The sequence below is a fragment of the Haliotis cracherodii genome, unplaced genomic scaffold (genome assembly GCF_022045235.1).
Source record: "Haliotis cracherodii isolate W230 unplaced genomic scaffold, xgHalCrac1.p SCAF_3, whole genome shotgun sequence".
NCBI lineage: Eukaryota > Metazoa > Mollusca > Gastropoda > Lepetellida > Haliotidae > Haliotis > Haliotis cracherodii.
Window position 1 is genome coordinate 70940273 of NW_027266286.1, and position 25389 is coordinate 70965661.

At 40.2% G+C, this 25389-nt stretch overlaps 2 protein-coding genes across 2 annotated transcripts; both read right to left on the minus strand.

Annotated features, from left to right (window-relative positions):
* Window positions 1-3417: 3417 nt before the first annotated feature.
* LOC139475673 (uncharacterized) lies at window positions 3418-14838 on the minus strand. The gene is made up of 5 exons (XM_071258862.1): window positions 14491-14838; window positions 5017-5315; window positions 4598-4696; window positions 3971-4120; window positions 3418-3601 (listed from the first exon to the last, which is right to left on the minus strand). The coding sequence occupies exons 1-5, from the start codon at window positions 14836-14838 to the stop codon at window positions 3418-3420; spliced, it is 1080 nt and encodes a 359-aa protein (XP_071114963.1).
* Window positions 14839-19049: 4211 nt separating this feature from the next.
* LOC139475871 (uncharacterized) lies at window positions 19050-20955 on the minus strand. Its single transcript, XM_071259081.1, has one exon. The coding sequence runs from the start codon at window positions 20953-20955 to the stop codon at window positions 19195-19197; it is 1761 nt and encodes a 586-aa protein (XP_071115182.1). The 3' UTR covers window positions 19050-19194.
* Window positions 20956-25389: the final 4434 nt, after the last annotated feature.

Sequence of the window (25389 nt, forward strand, 5' to 3'; positions counted from 1 at the left end):
GAGCAGTAAAGTACACAAAGGTAAGGAACAATGAGTCGCAGTGAACAATAGATGCCAAACGTGTCAGATGAGAACTGGTAGGCAAAAAACAATATGAAATGGTATTTGATGTATAATTATTGGCACACTCACACTTCATTCAAGATGAAAACACTTTTCTTTTTGTTTGGGGAGGCGGTGTATTCCTCTGCGTGAACAATGGTCATTGCTCGAAGATGTTCAGAAATTGTCATTGATGATGATTATGTTTTAGCTGTGGGGAATATTTTGTGGCGGAAACTAACGAAGATATTATTAAGTAAGGATAAGGATTTATGGATGAACAACTGCTTTATTACAATTAAGAGCGAATTTTCGGTTTAGGTTCTAACACCGTTATCAAGCAAGTAATAAAGAAGTTGTTCAACCATAAATCCTTATCCCTACTTAGTACTCCAACTTCTAAATGCCCATCAAAGAAGAAGATATTGTTATTGAAGATGGCCAATGATGATGAGTATTATTCACAGTTATATTACCATTGTTGAAGTCCATTGTTGGAAGTGCCCTGATAATATTTGCGATGATGGGTCTTTTTAAACTGTGTCGTGTATTTTGGGGCGGAAACTAACAATGCTCGACACGATGCCCATCGCCTGCTGCTCATGTTCAATGTTACTAATAGCAAAAATGTTTTGTTTGTTTGTTGTTTAACGCCGCACTCAGCAATAATCCAGCTTTATGACGGCGGTCTGTAAATAATCGAGTCTGGACCAGACAATCCAGTGATTAATATCATGAGCATCGATCCAAGCATTTGGGATCGATGACATGCATCAACGAAGTCAGCGAGCCTGAAAACACGATCCCGTTAGTCGCCTTTTACGACAAGCATAGTCACCTCTTTACGGCAAGCATGGGTTGCTGAAGACCTCTTCTACCCCGGAATCTTCACGGGTCAGCAAAAATGTGACATTGAGACATTGTCTTTGTATAATTAGAGTAAGTATGTTTAACTGGACTGAACATTTCCAGATGGGTATTGCTAGAATGCCATTTCGCCCAGGCATATACTCCAAGTTACGTTGAACGCTCTATCGATATATCGCTATACACTGTGATATCCTATAAGAATTGACAGTCAAGCATATTTACACAAGCATTCGTGTGCTTTGAAATGAACTGTGTCATTCTATGTTCTCCAATGTCAACTGATTCACGATGTATACATCATATTACCACACTCATTGAAATGTTAAACGTTTTGGATTTTTGGGACTTAAAGTGTGTTTTTTCGGTGCAAGGTTGTAAGGTGTATTATGGACAAGATCGATGTTATTGGAGAACGGGGGCATGGGTGGCCCAGTCGTCTTAGGCGCTTCGCTGTGCAGGGTTACGTCCCTTAGGCACGCCAGAAACCTATGATTCTAGGTTTGTCAGCACCATGCCGGTGCTCGTGGGTTTAACCGAAGTGGTAAACGTCTGAGACCCGCATACCTTCGAGCTTTCCTCCCACATTAAGCTGACACGCCACAATATAACTGTAATACTGTTAACAGTGATGTTAAACCCAACTCACTCACTCACTATTGGAGAACGACAACCTTATACTCATAGGCTACCAGGGGATACCTCTTTGTGTCATCGAATAACCATAGTATTGTCCAGGTATTATGTCAGGATCATTCATTAACTGTGAGTTATCAGTCAGTTAAATCAAAACAAGTGAATGGCGTTAACACCACTGCGTCAAGATCAGGGTTAGATTTGGTCTTCAGGAGCCCACAGGTTCAGATCAGGCAAGCTGACTTGATTGATGCATGTCATCTTATCCCATTTGCGTTAATCGATGATCCAGACTCGATTATTTAAAGACCGTATTGCGTTAAAAAACACATGGACAAACAAACAGTTTTGGAGATGAGCCCAAGTGACCTGGGTCTGGACGTGAACCATCATGATGATGACAGTACTAGCAGGTGCCTCATGTAGGGGTTGAGTTGGCTAATTGTACATCTACCTAGAGTTGACAAATTGACTCTAATAGAGCCTCAAATAGGCTGGCTTCAAGGGTATATGTTAATATCCCGATGCTAGATACGCTACGCCAGTGGTCAATCCGATGATCAACTGCAGTTGGCCGTGATCAGCTAATGATGGAGCGATGCACCTACGTTACTAACACCTTGCAAACAGAGATGTCATTGGCACCAGCAGCTCTCACTGATAAAGAGATATAGCACAAGAAGCAGAAGAATGTTGTGTTGTTTTTAGCTGGTAAAACCATGAAGTTATAATGTGAGGTGTTATAAGTGAGTGAGTGAGTGAGTTGGGGTTAACGCCGCTTTTAACAGTATTCCAGTTATATCGCGGCGTGTCAGCTTAATGTGGGAGGAAAGCCCGAAGTGATGCAGGTCTCAGACCTTTACCACTTCGGTGAAACCCACGAGCATGCGTATGGTGCTGACAAACCTAGAAACATAATTGGGGCGAACCGGGATTCGAACCCACAACCATAGGCGTGCCCAAGGGACGCAACTCTGCACAGCGAATCGCTGCGCCTTAGACGACTGGGCCACCCGTTGAGGTGAAATTGGGTTAAACTTTGCATTCAAGATTATTGCACTTATAAAGCGACGCGTATGCACGTGTGTGTGTGTGTGTGTGTGTGTGTGTGTGTGTGTGTGTGTGTGTGTGTGTGTGTGTGTGTGTGTGTGTGTGTGTGTGTGTGTGTGTGTGTGTGTGTGTGTGTGTGTGTGTGTGTTTGTCTGTGTGTGGCTGTGTGTGTGGCTGCTTGTACTAGTATTTGTTTGAGCCCCGATCGCTATCATGTGTCGATTCTTTCGCAAGTAATGCTCCAACAAACTCGCGTCAGGGTGACATCGAAGGTGAAAGGCAAACAACAAGTGTTATTTCAGTTTGTTTTATTATGCAGAAATCATTCTTTGGAAAATCATAGCAGAAAGCATACAAGTATTATTCAGTGAGATTTTGTTTTTCACTGTGTTGGCACCAGAAAATGGTAACAGGTATCTCGCGAACTCCACAATTAAATGTACACGTTATATACAATATAAACAAACTATTTACATGTGCGCGCATGATATATTTACAAATGATAACAGAAAATGGTAAAACAGATATTCTCTCACATTCTTCACTTTCATAATCATTAAAAGTATTTTTGCAAGGTTGAAATATGTGTTTCATAAAAAAAAGTTATTTTCGAAGGTCAGAATAATTGTACATGTTATATGCAAAAGTCAAAAATTAATTGATACAAATAAAATAAACCAAATCGACAAGACATTTTCCGGCCTGTTCAACTATGTTCGTAACATTTACGTATGCGTAAATGTTTGTATTTGGCATGGCGTTGAGTCCCACTATTACACATGCGTAAAAGTACGACTTCGCAGAGGGAGTGTAAACCATGGTTTACACAAACTGATACTTGAGACATTCGTATTTCTTACAGCTGCATCCGGTGGGGATGGTGACGCGGGTTCTGCGGCACTGCTTGATCTCGCCGGGACAGAAGACGTAGATATCACGTTCAACCATGCCGTCGGGGACGCAGTAGTGGTGTTTCACCTCCGTGGTGTCCATGACGCAGTGACCTCTAGAGAAAAGAAAAGGGATAAAAAAAAATATGATAAAATAATACTTTCAACGGAGAACTTTGCTTGTCTCAAACAGCTCCAATAACAAGCCTCAAATGTATTCTAATACCGTCGCAAAAATTATAACGGCCATTTTGACATTCAGAATAGTGCGTTTTAGAATCAAACCCAAACAATGTAAAGATGTATAGCGGCTATATTTTTTTTTTATTATTCCCCAAATATAAATATAAGATCTGTGTTTATTGAACTTTAGTTTTAAATATTCTAAAAAGAATCCCGAATGAATTTGAAGGAAAACATTTATTACAAATTCTGGTATATGAAAGCTGGACATGTTTGGTCAAGTTGACGAATGTGTGACGTACCCGCATTGAGCGACCTCGACTCCCTGGGCTTCAGGCATGATGACGTAACAGACCTCTCGGCGCCCGTTCTGGGTGTTGGTCCACCAGATTCTCTCCAGGAGCTCGGTGTTCTCGGAACACAGATCCTTGTATCGGTAGGCGGGGTAGTGTCTGGAATATACCACAAGCATGGTTCAAACAGCTATAGTGCAATAATTATAGCATTGCGTTCTTGAAGAAATGTCTGTGCGGCTGGAGTTTAACGCCGCGTTTCAGCAACCTACGGTGGAGTGAACCAGGCATGGGATTGACACAGTCGAACTTGGTTTCTGAGAGTGAGTGAACGTGAGAGTCCGCGGATGTTCACTGGGCCAATCTGTGGCAACTTTATACAAATGAATCAGATGGAACATGACAGATGACATCACAAATTCTGATTTCTCACCATTTAAAGTGATAATGATACGTCGTGCCACAGTGTAGAAGGCAAGAGACTTTATAACGAAGGTACTTTAGATGGATTTATGTAATAATGACCACTTCTGGTGAGTGAGTGTGTGAGTTTAACGCCGCTTTGAACAGTATTTCAGATATAGTGACGGTGAAACGGGTGATGACTTGTAGCTAGGGTGGATCATCTGTACCTACCCGGTGGAGTTCATCTTGTTGTGGAGGTAGCATCCCTGCACCAGCAGCATGTACTCCATTGCGTCGGGGTCCTTTTCCAGGGCGCTGAACACACGGTCACTGGAACAAACACGTTAACATTAGTGTCAGCCTTCTCATACACTATGGTGTACAGACAACAGTAGAACTTAGTGTGAACACACGGCCACTGGAACAACCAATAAAGCTCTTTGCAATTTCACCACGTGTCATCTTAAACACGGGGGACCTAATGGACCCTTACAGATGTGACAAGCGATGGCATTTAAAACTTGGCTATGCTGTGTGACCGCCTGAACTAACTTTAGAGCATGAATGAAAATACTAAAGCATATTTTGGAAATAAGTATGACGAAAATTTGCCAAAACGACCAGAGCGTGTCTTTGAAAAGACTACATACACAGGGTATTTGTAGGACTTGTCGAAGCACAGCTTTTCCTTAGTTGGCCATTCGTACTGGGGGACGCCATTCTTGTCAAAGTAGCAGATTGGCTGTTTGGTTTTGGCGGAGAGGGCGCTGAAAATGCTGGAACCGTCACGGACGCGGGCACCAAACAAGGAAGACTTTTTGGATTTCAGAAGGCTAGCGAATCGGCTAGAGGTTGAGCCTCCCAGAGAACGCCCTCCGACAGGGGGTCGATTCCACGCCAAGGTGACGGCGGTGAGGGACATGAGAACGCATAATGTCACAAGAACTCTCTGGAAGAAATGAGAGACAGGGATTTTCATGAAACTGGTAAAACTGTATGTAAATTCTTATTTTTAGGATTTGGAATATGTCAAAACTATTGCCGCTACTGCTGTTGACACACAACGTCGGGCTTTCCTCCCACATTAAGCTGACACGCCGTGGTATAACTTGAATACTTTCAAAAGCGGCGTTGAACCCAACTCACTCACTCACTACTACTACTTCTACTACTACTACTACTATTACTACTACTACTACCGCTTCTAGAAAAGCCATATTCACTCATTTTCTACTACCATACTTCCTGCTCCTGCTACTAATACTACAAATACTACGACTCGCATTATTAACTCTTTTCTCTCATATTTTAAAACCCCTAATTAATGATGTTGAAATTTTCATGCAAATTCAACAAGAAATATATTTAAAACAATTCAGCATTTAAACCACTAATACGCAGTCCAGAACATATACTGCTTCTACTACTACTGCTACTTCTACCACTACAACCAATATTTTTTCACAACTGTAAGATAGTGTTAAATATGAACTCATTAAAATACTCAGCAAAAAACTGCCTTTAAAGACATCAGCATCGTACACACTTACATTACTACTACTAGTACTACTACTACTACGACGAAGACGACGACGACGACGAATACGACTACTAACGTTTCTACTACAACTACTACTACAACCAATATTTTACACTGCCTGCTGCGAACCATGTTTACAATTCAACTACAAAATAATATTAGATAGAATATCTGTTAAAATACTGAGGCCTTAATAAACTGCTTTGCAAGACATTACAATCGTACACAGTTTGCAAAATATTCTACTTACCATATTTACAAACAAAGGACCTGTCTATATTAAAATAGTTACTGTAGCTGTGTACAGCGATGGCTGACTTGCTGGGAGCTTTCGCTCGCTTTTATTCCCTCTCGCTTCGGAAGGAGGAGCATATTTCAGCCAATCAGAAGTGACGTTTTGCTTGAGTGCCTCTGACGTCACACGGCTACACTTCTTCCTTTGCATTACCTCATTTCTTGACAGTTACCCTGTTAATCAATCAAACTTGGTGAAATTTACAATTATATTTGACGCAAGCGAATAACGATAAGTAAGAACATTGTCCTTCGGACAAAGTCTGCAGAAGACAAATGTCATTCAATGCTAATTCCGTTAATCTTGTCGAGGGTTTCTGAGGTCGTCATAGGTATGACGCTGATGCGCACAAAAACGCATTTCAATTTAAATATGTCCTATCCAAACACTAGATATATTTGTATTTGTTTATTATTTGAAACATAAGTATTACAAATTTAAAAAAACACCAACTCCTCTTTGCTTCATATGTACTTCGGTCCCTTTCAATGATAAACTGACATTTTCTTTATATGTGCTACGATTTCGAGGCAGCATACGTATAAAGAGTTTGTTTGTATGTACTCACTATATTTCATGTCATAGACACCATAAGTACGGAAAAAAATTCAAATCAGATTAATTCAGATATTGTTGCAAGTGCTGAAACAACACAAAAACATATTGTGTAATTCAAAGAACAAACTCATAATAATGTACAGTAAACTACGTTTATAACGAACACGCTAATAACGAACTGTCGGATAAAACGAACTTATTTTTTAGTCCCGGCAAATTGTTGTATATATGCTGTATGTATGATTATAACGAAGTACGGTTTTTACGAACTAAAATTAGTCGTCCCCTCGAGTTCGTTATAACCGTAGTTTACTGTAACAGTATTTTGGGCCAGTGGCCTTTTATTGAATAAATTGTCTGTCTGTCTGTCTGAAACAATATTCGCTCCCTTTACGTTCAACAAAACTAACATCGACATATTTGTATGCATTTCTATGTTTTGATAGTGCTTAAAGGACCAACAATTAAATATGCATGTCCATTGAACTTTGTTTTCGTCAAAGCTGAAGACAAATTATGTTTTCTCAGCATTTTGGGAACAGATTTGTTTTCCATCCCCATCTCCGCCACCATCCCATATTTTCAAATGTCAGGCTTCTGAGACTTTCTTTCCGGGTGTAGTGGTCACTTCCTGCACAAGACGTACAGGTCACATACGTCAAACTGACCACTGACGACATAGGTGATGACAATGTCTGACTGGTCAGGGTAGATGCATTATGCATCCATTACGGTTGACAACTGACAAAGTGGTTTAGTTCTGACAGGTGACTTATTGTAACACGAGTCAGGCATTCTGATGAATGACAATCGCCATCCCCAAGTATCATAACTGTTCGATGTGATACCGTCGGAGTCACACACTCGACTCTGCTTTTGACAGTGATTTCTTATGAATATGGAAAGGGTTGTGTCGCTTTTATTTATATATTCATTATATAATAATTTTGTTTTCTTTTATTAATCTATCCATTAATTAAACTTTCGATGGTTTTTGTTGTGAATCTTTTGAGGTTCTTGAAAGAAAATATCTCTTTCAGCAATAGTATTGCTCATTTATGAATAGAGGTATTTTTCGTAATATTTCTTTGACTAGTACATAAATTAACATTTTATTTTATAATTAACAATTATTTTATTAGTTTGCTTGGTTGTTTTTTTAAACGTATTTTGAGAAAATTATAATTTTACTTTGAAAAACAGTTGTTCTCATTTATGCACATACACAAATTATTTGCGTGACAGTTGTTGTATTCATTTGGTCATTAAGTACGTTGTACCCGCTTCATACAACACGTTGGTGGGGACCAGTTATAACAAGGGAGATACTTGTTATAGACAGAACCTTAAATAATAGTCATACTGATTCATATCAACAACAGTCTGCAACAAAGGGTGTACCTTCCGTAATAACTCTTTCAAGAGGACTTACCAACTTATCATAGAAGTACATGTTGTTGTTTGTTTTATACACATGGGCATAATTTCATTTTTTCCCATTTTTCATTCACGTCTTTTATTGCAAATTGTGTGAGTGGCGGGGGCTACCGGCAGAGTGAGTGAGTGAGTGAGTGAGTGAGTATGGTTTTACGCCGCGTTTGGCAATATTCCAGCAACAAACGATAGGGACACCAGAAATGGGCTTCACACATGTACTCATATGGAGAAACGAACCCAGGTCCCTCGGGTCGACACGTTACCGTTAGATCATGACATCATTACCCTTTTAGCGAACACCTGGGCCCACTTGCACCAAGTGATCTTAGCGCTACGACTATTGTAAGCCTATGTTAAAGTATGGGAATAACGATCATCTTAGCGCTAAGATCGCTTTGTGACAGTGGACCCATGTGTCATCACTGACTTCCACAGATCGTTTCATATCATTTTCACGATTGTTTTGCCTTTCAGAATCTGTTTCAGCAGATACGCTAGACTAACTATTCTCTTGCGTTTACGTTTCATATTTTGATTATCAATGGTTTAATGATACATGTGGCCTCTCCACATGTAACAAAATATAGCCTTACATTCATACACACATACGTTCTCGCAAACTCTCTTGAAAGAGTACATATATAACATTTAAAAGTTATTAAAGGACCTGTTATTTCATACATTTTGTCATTTATTCCATTATCGTAGTAATTGTTTCGTTTGTTTCTTATTTGGGACGTATGTATGTGTATATATCTCCTGATATAAGAGCCTTACTCAGTCAATTCAAAGAAAAAGCCGTGTAGATGCGGGTTAGGATAAATCTTCAGCAACCCGTAACAGGCAACCGCTTGCCGTAAAAGGCGACTCTGCTTGTCGTAAGAGGCGACTAACGGGAGCGGGTGGTCAGGCTCGCTGACTTGGTCGATGCATGTCATTGTATCCCAGTTGCATGGATTGATGCTCATGATATCCATCACTGGATTCTCAGGTCCGTTCACCTGGGATATTGCTGAGTGTGACAACCAACAAACAGAAAATAAGAAAGAAAAATAACATAAACATATTGTGCCAGACAATTATGTACACAGAGTTGAACATATGGGTTAACATACACATATATTCATATAAATGTAGCCATGGTCAACAAGTACACTCTTTGTTGTATTTGGCAATGACACGTTCATACATTAATAACACGTAAATGTCAATCGTAGATCCCTATTCTAAAAGTGATAACTGACGTCACATCCTCGCATTGATATAGCTCAATTTACATGTGCATCCTTTTCCCTCTTAGAATAGAGCATGTCATGATTTACGCAAGCTAAATCGGTATATAACGTTTGAGCAAAAACTACATGATTTATGAGAAATACAAATGATTGCAATAAAATGTCTCTGAGAACCGCTTTCATTTCTCCTTAGTCATTGTCAGCGGTTTCGGAAAAAAAAAACAACGACATATACTTGAACTGGGTGTGCCGATGTTGATTTAAAATGGAATCTTCCCACTCCACTCCAATCTTTGCGTACATTTGTGAATGAAATAAAGACAAGGAACGTCTTAATCAGTTACCCCCCCCCCCCCCCCCCCCCCCCCCCTCTCCCTTACGTCACCACTTCATGTCAGAAGTTGTGTAAAACGAAATATCACGACGTGACACTGCAAAATAACAAATGAATAATTATGTATTAATGTCGCAAAAAGGTGTCTTTGCATGTATAATATGTCTTTAGGCTTATAAATTGAGTGTTGTCTTTGACGGAAATGCAATAAAATGTTTAGATTCGTGAATATTTGAATAAATGGGTGCAGTTGCCAGGTGTAGGAAATTGGTTTGCAGTTGGAAAATTAATGCTTTTTGTACTGCATTTATTATTGAGATGAAACTTTCCGCCTTCCGAAATAGAGAGGATTCGTCATTGATGTAAACAAGTACATACATTTAAATGTGAGACAGTCATTCAAGAATATACCCAATGACACCTGTACATCTGAAAACACATAATGTTTTGGACACTGGAAGAAAAAAATAAATGTCTCCATGATAAAAAAACAAACCCATAGCACGCTTGTTGAACGTGTATGTCATAACGTTCCTCGGGACTGCAATAACGTCAAAAACAAATGTATGACGTCATCATATTCGAGGACACCTAAACATTAATTAATCTAACTGATTCCTCATAATATGAAACACAGGTTTGTCAAATTCAGATTCGTTTATTTACAGACGTATTTATTTAATGAAGATTTGCGCTTAACAACAACAACAACAACAACAACAACAACAACAAAAAGAAAAGGCCCAACATATTTATCAAGAAAAGTATTCATACACCGTGACATTTCGAGAAAACTTCCGCGACTGGTTTTCCCACAATTCATCCCTCTCAATCCACCCTGGCTTCCTCGTGAAGTGCAAATAATCAACAATTCTCGAGGTGTGTCATATTATGTACTTAACGTATGGTAATATACTTCATCTATGTGTATTAATCACAAGTATATTTTGACATGTATGCAAATAAAAGCGATATGACCAATTGAACAATCATAAGAAGTACATTTATGTGCTAAACGCAGAGTTGATTGTACGATTCCGATTATATCACAAGCATATGTTTATGAGTCACTATCAGATAGTCACGATACCAGGTGTTCGCGGTAAGGTGAGCGTTATCTTCCCCATCAGTGGCACCCGTCACAAACACATGCAAACACAAGTCAATTCTTCACTTGGGAACTGTTGTGTAAAATTTGGAAATGCCCTCAACCTGTCAAGCATAAAACCTTTTGGGAGTTTTACTAAGGCCTTCAATGTTGTCACCTTCATCAAACACCTTTCGAACAAGAATCGTATGACGCTCTTTGAAATCTTCTTTAGAGGAGCATGCTTGTCCTTGTTAGAGGTGGTGAAATTTGGTTTAACGTCGCGTCCAAGATTATTGCACTTATATAGCGACGTACATGCACGTGTGTGTGTGGCTGCTTGTACTAGTTCGGACTGATGCCGATTTATAGTGCTAGCACACTGAGATATCATGCCGCAGTTTAACATGGATACCCCACTCACACACAGTATACTGACTCCGAGCCGACCAGTCCTTGTTTTAGCCCCTCAATGCCGAGCGCCAGACAGGGTAACAAGTACCATCTTTTAACGTCTTTTGGTATGACGCGGTCGGGGATCGAACCCCGGAACTTCCGCTCTCCGGGCAGACGCTCTACCACTAGACCACGGAGGCGGTCATCTTGTTAGAACCAAAGCAATAGTAATCATTACTTCAGAATAAAGTCACCATCAGAATTTTTTTCGACTGAGATGAATATTTAATAAGTTCGTTCCAGCCTAAGAAAGGATTGGAAAGGCCTAAATTAGGAATTAAAAATGTTCACAAATGCTGCCGGGATCAAACGCCTGTCAGTCAGGGGGGCATGCTAAGATAGCGAGAGTTATGTCCCTTTAACTCCCACATCACATTCAGTTATCAAGAGTTCTTTAACAAGGAATCAATGAGTTCTAATGAAAATTACAATAATTTATCTAATACCACTTCGACTACTACCATTTATCAAGTGCATAAGCGGAAGACTACTTCCATCATGAGGGCCCGATCACAGTGCATGGCATTATTCCCCCTGTGTGTACTTAACTTGTAGTCTCAACTCCCTGGGAACTGTGTGATCGCCCAAACCAATCTGCCTTGCGGGGATGGACATTTACTGAGTAATGTACTTATTATCTTATGATCTGAGATGTATCACATCTGTTATCTTTTACACTGATCATTCCAACCAAAATACCATTTTTGTTATTACTTTTGCAGAACTTCTGCCAGTTTCAAATATTATTCCTCTTGTACTTTTACCACAATCACAGGTTTCTGGGGTGTACAAGGGACGTAACTCTGCACAGCGAATTGCGGCGGCTTAGACGACTTGGAACATATGAAACAGTGCAAATAACAAAGTGTAAAATGGCCAACTTCTAAGGCATGACTGTCAAAGAATTCATGGACAAATATTTAACTGACTTCAAGCTTTCAATATATAGGGAATGACGCTTTAAAGTTCAGCCCTATTAGCGTGTCAACTTTATGTTGGTTAAACACACAAAAACAGGCCGCAGACGTTTATAGCATCTGTGAAAGTCACACGCATGTTTTGTAAGTTTGTTGTGTTTAACGCTGCACTTTATACTCTATCATCCAGCTATATGACGACTTTCTGTAAATAATCAAGTCTGGACCAGACACTCCCGTGACTGACATCATGAGCAGCGATCCACGCAATTGGGATACGATGACATGCTTCAACTAAGTCAGCGAGCCTTACCACCCGATCCCGTTAGTCCCCTCTTACGACAAGAATAGGCGCCTTTTACGACAAGCATGGGCTGCTGTTCAAAGACCTATTCTACCCCGGATCTTCACGGGGGAGACACGCATGGGTTGCTGAAGACCTATTCTATCCCGGGTGTTCACGGGTAGCAGGGTTAAGTGCTAACAGACTGATGAGTATCGGGACGAATCTTGGAGCCTTACAAAAATAAACAAATAACTTGTAAAAATCACATAATTAAATAGCTATTAGGCTTTAATGACAGAGATATATTAACCTGAATATGCACAAAATAAGGAACATAGTCTAATTATTAAAGCTAGTATGTCTAAATTTAACAGGGTTACTCTATAACTGAATATTTTCGAACATGTTTACCAAGTTCGTAACTAAGTGCACAGCTAAGGCTAGAAGAGTTACCTCCCATAGGTTTATAAATCTTGTCATCAGCTCGGCACCGTTTTACAAACCGACCATAGTGTTACGACGCTCGTAAGCCTATGTTAAAGTTTGGGCGTTACGATCACCTTAGCGCTACGATCGTTTTGTGGAACGGGCATATTTCAGTTATATTAGCGTGTCAGCTTTGTGTTGGTTGTAAAGTCACAAGCACGTGTATGTTTATAGTATCTGTGAAAGACACAAGCAGGGGTATGTTTATAGTATCTGTGAAAGTCACAAACATGGTATGTTTATAGTATCTGTGAAAGTCACAAGCAGGGGTATGTCTTTAGTATCTGTGAAAGTCACAAGCAGGGCTGTGTTTATAGTATCTGTGAAAGTCACAAGCATGGTATGTTTATAGTATCTGTGAAAGTCACAAGCAGGGGTATGTTTATAGTATCTGTGAAAGTCACAAGCAGGGGTATGTCTATAGTATCTGTGAAAGTCACAATCAGGGGTATGTCTATAGTATCTGTGAAAGTCACAAGCAGGGGTGTGTTAATAGTATCTGTGAAAGTCACAAGCATGGTATGTTTATAGTATCTGTGAAAGTCACACGCATGTTTTGTTAGTTTGTTGTTTAACGCTGCAATTATTTGGTAAAAAATAAATACGTTATACATATTTCAAGTTTTCAATATACAAAAAAACGATGTGGGTGTAACGCTGCTTGAAAGTTAATTTCAGTTATATTAGCGTGTCAGCTTTGTGTTGGTTGTAAAGTCACAAGCACGTGTATGTTTATAGTATCTGGGAAAGCCACAAGCAGGTATATGTTTATAGTATCTGTGAAAGTCACAAGCAGGGGTATGTCTATAGTATCTGTGAAAGACACAAGCAGGGGTGTGTTTATAGTATCTGTGAAAGTCACAAGCATGGTATGTTTATAGTATCTGTGAAAGTCACAAGCAGGGGTATGTTTATAGTATCTGTGAAAGTGAACAGCAGGGGTATGTTTATAGTATCAGTGAAAGACACAAGCAGGGGTATGTTTATAGAATCTGTGAAAGTCAGAAGCATGGTATGTTTATAGTATCTGTGAAAGTCAAAAGCAGGGGTATGTTTATAGTATCTGTGAAAGTCACAAGCAGGGTTATGTCTGTAGTATCTGTGAAAGACACAAGCAGGGGTATGTTTATAGTATCTGTGAAAGTCACAAGCAGGGGTATGTCTATAGTATCTGAGAAAGTCACAAGCACTGGTATATTTATAGTATCTGTGAAAGCTTCAAGCATGGTATGTTTATAGCATCTGTAAAAAACACAATCAGGATATGTTTATAGTATCTGTGAAAGCCACAAGCACAAGTATGTTCATAGTATCTTTATAAGTGAATATTAACGAACATGCTTACTAATTCATAACGATGTGCTTTGATGCAATATTATGTATGTATTTTGTACATATCATCTATGTACGTTCTAAATATATACATGTATGGAAGCGTATTAGTGCCATATTCTAAAAAAGTAAATACCATCATCGTAGATGATAGCGCTCACATCGTCGTAGATGATAGCGCTCACATCGTCGTAGATGATAGCGCTCACATCGTCGCTGATGATAGCGCTCACATCGTCGTAGATGAAAGCGCTCACATCGTCGTAGATGATAGCGCTCACATCGTCGTAGATGATACCGCTCACATCGTCGTAGATGATAGCGCTCACATCGTCGCTGATGATAGCGCTCACATCGTCGTAGATGATAGCGCTCACATCGTCGTAGATGATAGCGTTCACATCGTCGTAGATGATACCGCTCACATCGTCGTAGATGATACCGCTCACATCGTCGTAGATGATACCGCTCACATCGTTGTAGATGATACATTCATCTACGTATATCATATTATAATCTACGTAGAATAAGATATCATCAACTATCGAACAATATATCACTATGTGAGTAACCATACTCACGATAATAATATCATATACGCAGATGAAAGTGTATGCATTTCTTATGTATTTATTGTTGAATATATAGTGATAGGAAAAATGAAATATGAAAGACAATGCAAATACGTTTTGTTTCTTCTCTTAATGAGGAAGTAAATATGCCCGTCCCCCAGCCATGTTTATGAACACGGCACTACCGACTAATGTCCGATAATATCGAGACCCAATAGTTTATGAACAGTTTAAAGCATATTGAGGTAAAGAGTTTTTCTTTTCTTTCACACATATTTATGTTAGGCCAAGTATGATGTGGATTCATAAAAAAACATGTTCATGGTATAGTAGGAATCGTACAATCGACTCTGCTTATGCAGATATCCTATTGAATATGGAAAGGTTATATTGTCGCTTTACTTATTGGATACGTTGTCTTGGCAAGCGATGAATGCGCCAGTACAATCCCACTACAAACAATCAGGTTCGGAAGAGTTATCTCCCATTATTTTAGGAATCGCATCACCATCTTAATGCACGAAATATAGTTTTTGTTCGCGACAGATACAGGCATATTTACTGCAAAACTAAATACCTTAAAAAGACATCAAGCTTTATACACACAGCAAGGAAACGATGATAGTGTAACGCCGCTTTAAAGTATATTTCAGTTATATTTGCGTGTCAGGCTGTCAGCTGTATGTTGGAGTAAACACGAACGCAGGTTGTAGACGTTTATAGCCTTAGTGACAGCCACATGCATGGGTATGTTTATAGTATCTGTGAAAGTCACAAGCAGGGGTATGTTTATAGTATCTGTGAAAGTCACAAGTAGGGTATGTTTATAGTATCTGTGAAAGTCACAAGTAGGGTATGTTTATAGTATCTGTGAAAGTCACAAGCAGGGGTATGTTTATAGTATCTGTGAAAGTCACAATCAGGGGTCTGTTTATAGTATCTGTGAAAGTCACAATCAGGGTATGTTTATAGTATCTGTGAAAGTCACAATCAGGGTATGTTTATAGTATCTGTGAAAGTCACCAATCAGGGGTATGTTTATAGTATCTGTGAAAGTCACAAGCAGGGGTATGTTTATAGTATCTGGGAAAGTCACAATCAGGGTATGTTTATAGTATCTGTGAAAGTCACAAGCAGGGTATGTTTATAGTATCTGTGAAAGTCACAATCAGGGGTATGTTTATAGTATCTGTGAAAGTCACAATCAGGGTATGTTTATAGTATCTGTGAAAGTCACAATCAGGGTATGTTTATAGTATCTGTGAAAGTCACAATCAGGGGTATGTTTATAGTATCTGTGAAAGTCACAAGCAGGGGTGTGTTTATAGTATCTGTGAAAGTCACAAGCAGGATATGTTTATAGTATCTGTGAAAGTCACAAGCAGGATATGTTTATAGTATCTGTGAAAGTCACAAGTTGGGTATGTGTATAGTATTTGTGAAAGCCACAAGCAGGATATGTTTATAGCATCAGTGAAAGACACAAGCATGGGTATGTTTATAGTATCTGTGAAAGACACAAGCATGAGTATGTTTATAGTACCTCTGAAAGACACAAACATCGGTATGTTTATAGTATCTGTGAAAGCCACAAGCATCGGTATGCTTTATTATCAAATATGAAAGCCACAAGCACTAGTATAGTGTTGACACAATTGACGAGGGTCGGGACGAATCTTGGATCGTTACAAGGCTAAGGGACAAAACACTGTAGGACGATTCCAACGAAGAACACCTTCTGAGCTGCGTCCTCGTTTTCGAAAGATAAATATGATACATAATCATCTGTACATGAGCACCATGATGACATTCCCGGTACGACTGTTTTGTTTGTTTGCTGTTTAAAGGGAGCACATCAAGTAATGCTATCGTTTAACGCCGCACTCAGAAATATTCAAGCTGTAAATAATCGAGTCTGGACCAGACAAACCAGTGATTGGCAACGATCAACGACGTCGGGGTTTACAAGGGGTCAACCAAGTCTAGCCTAACAACCCGATTCAGTACGTCTCCTCCTACCACCAGGTTGCTGGAGACTTAGCAGGAATCCCAGCACTACCGGGCAAACAGAGAGCCTCGGTTCCCCAGGCGGAAGGGTCGACTAAAAATGGCACAGTGTGGTCAGGCTTTGTTTAGATGATTGTGTGTGATCGTACCCCGACTGCGTGGATCGTTCCTCATGATTTCAGGCACCGGCTTTCCTGGTTTTGACTCGATTATTTACAGGCCGCGGATATTACTGACTGGGCTGTTAAAAACACTTACTGAAATATATGCGTAAGTAAATGCACCAATGGTGTGTTCCTGTGGTAAACTGTCTACAAGTAGAAAATACAACATATCAACAACATACATAATTATACGACAGAACAAGGAAACGGGAACACTATCAGTTGAATATATTTTATTTCTAAAATATATATATTTCGAATGTATCAAATACTTCCAGTGAAAGAGCTGTACAAATGCATACAATCAACCCGGCTCACTATAGGACAATGGACGGACATAGTTGTAAACAACCATTCACAACCTGATTCAATCTATCACATAAGTAACTCATTAATAAATAGGAAAATAAATGCTGGATGCCTCTATGGACTTGCGATTCTGTTGACATTTGATTATTTATTTTTAAACACCGCCCTGAAGTGCATGACATAACTGAACGACAGTTTCCTTGGAATCGTGAAAATGTAGGTCCACTGCCTTTTCGTCAATCGGTATTTGGGTCCTAGAAATGGAACGTGTTGAAAACAATGACATCTTTATGACAGTTCTTACAATAAAATCCTTTCACTAAAATATTCATTTAGTTCCAAATGATTGAGTTATATAATAAATGCTTCTACAATGATGTCAAGTGTCCTAATTTCAGTTATAATTCATACGTTTTTTTCATATTATCTTTGAATTTGACTAATTTTAATATCATTAAATAACCCATAACATACCATGTTTGTACAATATCGTTTCTTATAAGTTCAGGGCAATCTTGTAGTTCCGATTTAAAAACATAATGCCTATCACAGATTTTTCTGGGAAGCTATGATTCCCTCGAATTCAACTATCTATCGTGAATATGGTTTTACGCCGCTTTTAGCAATAATCCAGCAACATCACGAAATGGGTTTCACACAGAGTACCAATCTGGAGAATCGAACAGGGGTTTGGGCGTGACGAGCGAACGCTTCAACCACTAGGTTACCCCAACGCCCCACAATATATCGGGTTAAGGAGTTCGAGGTAATGAGGTGTCGCATTGTGAGAAAGGCACAGGGTTCCGATATTTTCACTGAAGCAAACCAGCGTGCAGTGAATAGGATGCACGTCCACGTGTCCGTTTGTCGACATCTAATGTCGCCCTGTTATGAGGAAGAAGGAGAAGATGGCTCATCCATCCACATCCAAAAATGCCCAGTGAAGCTATATGCTGCTGCCGTGGCACCATGTTAAACGTCTTCGTTTCAACGTGAAACTAATACTATATATCCACCTTCTAACATTAAGCGAATACCTAAGCAAGAATAGAATGGAAGTGGCATGATGATTCACGCCCAATAAAGAATCACATGTCTTGAGACATTTTTAATTTTTTTAAACTTTACCAGTGTTAATGTGTTTAGATCCTGATATAGAATTGCACCCAGTCATGAAACATGTGGATTTGAAACGTACGAGGCAACAACAGTTTTTGTTCATCTTGATATACGTGATTCAAGAAACCTTGATGTGAAGTTGGTGACATTGCACCACCGTTATGTGATGCTGCTCAACATTTGATAGGGATATTCCTAGAGTCTATTTGGGAACTGAATGTGTCTGATTGTTTGAGAGATCCAAAGAATTGAGGTATTACTTGTGCTGCTTAATTTCGTTTTGTTTGACCCCAGCAATATTCCAGCTTTATGACGGCGATATGTAAATAATAGAGTCTAGATCAGACAATCCAATGATTTACATTACGAACATCGGCCCACGCATTTGGGTTACGATGACATGCATCAAGTCACCGATCCTGACCACCCAATTCATTGAGTCGCCTCTTACGACATGCATAGGTTGCTAGGGAACGGGCAAGATTCATTTCCAGTTAAATCATAAGTACACATTTAAAAAGTTGCTGTACTGCAGTTTGATTACAGTATGATTATATAAACATCCCTTTCAATTGTTGAGTAGGATAATACCTCTACTTCCTTAAAACCGAACAAACGATATTCCAAAACACCTAATCCTTCCTCTGTCGTCATTGGGACTTGTCATTAATCGTTGTACAAGATCATAGTATAATCATGAATTCCGTGAAATTAAGCCATCCTCCGCCTTCGCATTTACAGCAACGAAGGGCAACTTCGTGTCCATCAGTCCCCGTCCGCCATAATCCCCCTTCCTCGCGATGTCACTCATGTAAGTCTTTTCCCGCGTCAGAGTCTGTTCCTGCCTCAGCGACAGACGAACAGGATCATGGGACCGTCTGGGCGGCAACACGACCTCATAACTGTCTGCTGGTGATTCCCTTGGAAGGCTAACCGTCACTTTCCTTGAATTTGGTTTACTTGAGGTGTCGGAATCCCATGAAATGTCTCTGACAGAGTATTGTGAATCTGACTCTCGCTCGTTCAACTCAACCGAGGAGTCTTCTACACACAAAGAAGCGGTCCTAAAATCCCGAGCATTCTTCCTCCACGGGTCGTCCTCTTTACTTTCGTCGTTTTCAGAATCGTTGGTAAAGTCGGACATACTAGGCAGTCTAATCACACCTTCACTGACAACGTCTTTGGATTTGGCTTTTGAGGATTTTGTGGTTTTGAGTTCTGACTGTGTTGACCCTGCACGTTTGTTGGGAAGTCGATACTGAAATTTAGCAAAACGTTCCCCTTGCCGTGAGTGTGAGTAGGCTGGGGCAGGGGAACAACTGTTTCTCATCGAGTCCGTTTCATCCTCATCCCTGGAACACCCCGTAATGAGCAAACGTTTATGAGCGGACGAGATGGGATGAGTCTGTTTACTGTGTGTAACATGGGTAAACTCGTCTGCGTTCGGTGCCATCGTCAAGAAACGATGTAGACGGAACTCTCGCGTGGTTTTGAAGGAAGAACGGTTAGCACTTTCAGAAGATCTCGTTACATCATCTACATCTCGTTTTGGTCTCTGAACACGTTTCTTTATCACAGGAGTGGTTGGATTGATGGATGTGAAAGGTACACTGGTAACCTCTCTCCTGAACGGTAACATAGGAGGAAAATTTACATCCTTCATCGTATCGCCAGAGTCCCTCAGGGCGATTTTAGAAGGAGACGTGGTTGGATATCCACTCTGAACACGGCGTTCCATCTTCTTTGGACTCTGAACGGGAGAGTCTGCTTCTTTTGTTTGTAGAAATCGAATGACTTGTTTTATGTTCAGCTTATCTGGGTCGTTGTCGTTGATGGGAGTTGTACTCCTCGGTAGCTGGTTCACATTTAACTTATATTTCTTATTTTTCTTATTGTCCTTCCCGAATGCGTCTCTATGTTTCTGAATCTCCATCTCCCCTGGTGTCAAGGTAACCGATCTCCAAAAACCATTCTGGGACATGAAGTACCGCCCGTCCAGCGTCTTACACGGGGACGGCTTTGGGAGAACCTTAACAGTCTTCGGAACATCTATGGTGGACAAACTATCACTTGAGCCCAGAGATTCAGAAGGTTCAGGAGTTCTAATCACAATTCGATTATTCACGGTATTCACACTTTCTGTCGTTACTAGCGTATCTTTAACACGGGAATTATACTCCGATCGTGCTCGCTGGGGAGGAGCAGTGATCGCAGTTGAAGGATGTTCTCTAGGCTTTCGTTCTGAGGACACACGACGGGGTTTGGCGTCATACCTCCGGCCCTGCGTTCTCGTGACGGCCAGGGTGGGGAATCCCCTAGCTTGACCATACACTCGAGCGCTGTCAACGTGTAGAGTAGCGGACTGGGATGCATTGTTGCTGGAAAAGGGCATGAGCTGCAGAACGGTCGGTTGCCAGTTGTCAGTCATCAAAATGGCGGCACTCATCTTGTCCATGGAGCCTCTATGAAGCTTTGCTACAAAGGGATGGCGGGTAACGACGTGTCAATATTCACGTTAAGCATCCATGGTTTATCTAGACGTTCCGACGAAGCCAATGTCTATTTTCGCTTGTACATGACAACTCTTGTGATCATTTCTCCACAACTGCTTGCTTCCAGATCCAGTCATCGTGGCATCCCCAGACAGCTCCACGGGTCGCGGTCATCGTGGTTTCTGCAAACAGAAGCATAGAAACGTATATGTTAGTTTGTAGCAATAGTCCGAGGAGGTAGCATTGCCAATGGCAACCTTAACGGAAATATATTAAAATCATATTTGTATTTCGTATTTACCTTATTCATTCTATTATATTAAAATGATATACAATTCTAAAGCAGAAAATATAATTAATGGTTAGATTTAATAAAATAACAGAATAAACTGATTACTATTAACGCCTTCGATAAGATAAAAATCCTCGCTCTGTCGACATGTTACTCATGGAAACGCCATTCGACGTGATATTACCGAAATGCTGTCAAGGACGGCGTTACCCCCAACACGATTTATTGAATGCGTTCATTATAATATGCCTGTTTATACTACCCACCTATGCATTGATCATGAAGAATACCAATCCATCAATACCACTAATGGACTTCAAGCATAGAACATCTATCAACATTTTACAGACATCAAATTCTGACCTGACATGGCAGCGACGCACGGTGACCCGAGAGAAGCCACAAAGTGAACTGAAGTCATTCTAACCGTGGATACTCCAAACAGCTTATAGTAAGTAGAGTCAACAAGGGTTACTCACCATCGCGAGTAATAATACACCCAGTGTTCTAAACAAGCTCATCTCCTTTCCCACTCAACTCATTTCCCTTATAGAGTTGTCCAAGCCATGATAGATCATTGAAACGACTAATTACAAATACAACACGGGCCTTCCATATTGTTTGTCATGTGTTATCAGTTTACCCAGCTCTTGAACCTTCCGATGGATTCTGTGTTGAAACAAGGCAATGCGATCATGACGGCCATCGATCAGGGCAAATACCTGTGTCGTTGTGACTCGCTGTTCTTTTGTCCCGTAATGTTCTTTGAGAACAAAGTCGCTGATGAGAGCTGTGGGTCGAGGTCGGGGAGAAATAGTGGGACTTTATTGAATACCTGTCGACCACACTACAGGATAATGACATACAAATCCACGAGCGACAGGGAAAGTGGGTCCGTCCCTGTAGATGTCTGCCCCATGGTCTCAGTAGGCTTGGTCAGGATCAAACCGCTCAGTTGTCTCCACGAAATGGAACGAAGGGCCGAAATGCCAGTCATGTTTGTGACAGGGACAATTAACGCATGACATAATTTCTTGACATGAATTTCTTTGCCGAAGAGGCCAAGTACATGGTCATTTTGGACGAGATTTTGGCAAATACTTCTTTGGAGAGAATATATTCTCGACTGACTATTAAACTTCATTTATCAATATCTTTTGGTTGTCTGTATACCCGTGAAGATCCGGGATAGAATAGGTCTTCAGCAACCGATGTTTGCAGTAAAAGGCGACTATGCTTGTAAGAGGCGACTAACGGGATCGGGTGGTCAGGTTCTCTGACTTGGTTGATGCATGTCATCATATCCCAATTGCATGGGTCGATGCTCATGATGTCAGTCACTGGATATTCTGGTCCAGACTCGATTATTTACAGACCGCCGTCATATAGCTGGAATATTGCTGAATGCGGCGTTAAACAACAAACAAACAAACAAAATGATACTTTCTTAGACACGCCTGTCTTACATTCATTCTTTTCATTCAATCCATCTCACGAGGTGGTTAGTCACCAGTACAACATTGCAGAAAGCAGAATTTCCATTAGTGAGATACTGTGTGTGGCAGAATATAGATAACATAAGAGCCGTCGAACTGTCAACTGAGGTGTCGTGATTTTAGTTCTTGTTAATGAATCCGCAGGCCGCAATATTTTGAAAAATAACATTCTAACAACACGACAACATCAATGACAGGATTTAATTTTACAGTGAAGAATTACCAATAAATCTTTTTAAAAAGGCTATGGTTTGTTTCCTGTCACTTGTTTATCCCCTTGAGTGACAAGTAAAGAGTTGATAATTGTGAAAATGTGAATTTTCTTAGGTCACAAGATGACATAATCACGGTATTTAAAAGAAAGCATAAATAATGCTACGAATACGTATTTTCTTTCTGATCTCTGAAAACCACGAAAACCATAGCGTCGAAGAGAATGTCGGGTATAACAATGTATTTTCACTCGAGTGAAATATCAATTTATTTGTACTTTCACACCAACGGAAAAGCACCAATCTCCCCCTTTCATTCTCACTGTACTAATTATAGGATATTTAAAATGAAATTGATTAACAAACAAAACAATTCATAACGCTTGGTGAGTATTAGGCGTCATGTCAGTCACAACTTGTTTGCAAACATGTATGGTTGTAGGCCGCTGAGTGCAGTGGGGAGCTGTGACTGGTGGCAGCGATAGCACACAGGTATGGAACGGGCTATCACCACGAGAAGCTTGATACATGTATGACTATCATTAACGAAGGAGCAGTGTAGCCAGCATACCTATGTCTGTACGTTATTACTGCTGTAACCACTGCTTGACGAATACCCGCCTATCACACAACGCCTGGCAGATCAACCTACCCACATTGGTGAGAACACCAACCTACTGTTATCGTCCACATTTGACGCTCGGACACCCATGTTTGCCAGATATGGTGATAGCAGCAAATCCATTCACAATTTCAATGAAACCATTACGTATGAATAGGATCTATTTGGCCAAGTCAATCGCTGAGACAGACACCCACCTGTGCGTGTTATTGAACAGCGTGGTACGTCTTATTGGAAAAGGGTTGATTTTAACGTTTGGAAATCTTCAACAAGTACCCTTGGATTGATACAGCCTTACTGTTAAGTATTTGAATCTCAGCATATGAGTTTTCTTTTTCGCCACCTGCTGTTATTAAGGGTTATATTGGTTTATCCTTAACCAACGTAAACATCAGTACTATGTCTTGAGGCTCGGGTGGCCCAGTCGTCTAAGGTGGAGCTATTCGCTGAGCAGAGTTGCAGAGACCTATTATCGTGGGTTCGAATCCCTGACTCGCCTTGATTGTGTTTCCATGTCTGTCACTACCATCCCAGTGATTTTGAGTTTCATTAAAGTGGTAAACATCCTACTTCAGCATTAAGTCATGTTTTCCTCACACATCAGTCTGACACGTCGTGATATAACTGAAGCACTGTTCAAGGTTCACTGTTTAAACCAAACTCTCTCTCACTTACAACACTTGGACGCCGTGATACAACTGGAATAATGTTAAAAGCAGCGTTAAACGTAACTCACTCACTCACTACAACACTTGGACATTTTTTTAGCGTTTATTGAATATAAGGACGCTAGAAATAGCCGTCCAATCAAATTACATTCAAGAGCCAGGGAAATAATGTGTGGAGTTCCTGGATTCAGGGTTTATATACAGCAGATCCATTGGATCTTCAAGGATTACACACTGATAACGTCTAAGAAAATGGGTTCTTAGTCCCTTATATACATGGTCAGTGAGTGTTTGAGTGAGCAATCTTGAACACAATGAACATAGGAGGAACATAGTTTTCAAGTTGACCACTTTCGTGAAACCCAAGAGCACGTGTATGCTGCTAAAAATCAAGAATCATAAGCATGACGAATGTGCGATTTGAACCCCCGTCCATTCTGACATGTCTTGGACGACTGAATCACATGTGATAATGATTGAAACCATGCTATTATTAATATACTTACAACAATACATATATTGATGCGCACACAAATAAAAGCATTTGTAAAGACTACATTAAAGAGACGAATATCGCTTATATCGACATCGGTAATCCCGGAAGACCTCTTATCCGAACATTACTCCTCGATTCAGTTGCTATATATTTCGATTTCTAATGTCAAAGCACTAAGTTGGATACATCGACCTCAAGATAACGCTAGATGGTATCATTATTAATACGCACAATAACATTAAATATAAGATGGCTTCGTGATAAATCGCAAAGAACAATGAAGAACGAAGCGTGGTTTATTTCACGATAAAACATTGTTCTATCATGACGTCATTTCTGGGGATTCGAACATGCGCTCTCAACTTGATGACGTCGTAAAGAGGACGACGTTATGTTTGAGAGGGAAGTGTCGATTGAGTTGTTCTCCATAGATGTAGCTGGACAGCGAAGATGAACGCAATGGCCGAACGATCGCACCCAAAAATGGGAGAGATATGACAATCGGTAATCGGAGAAAAGGTGCAGATAATGAACGTCAAAATTGTACATAAAATGGAGTTGTCCGGCATTGCCGGCGTCGGATTATATTCGGGGAGTCATCATTATTTTAA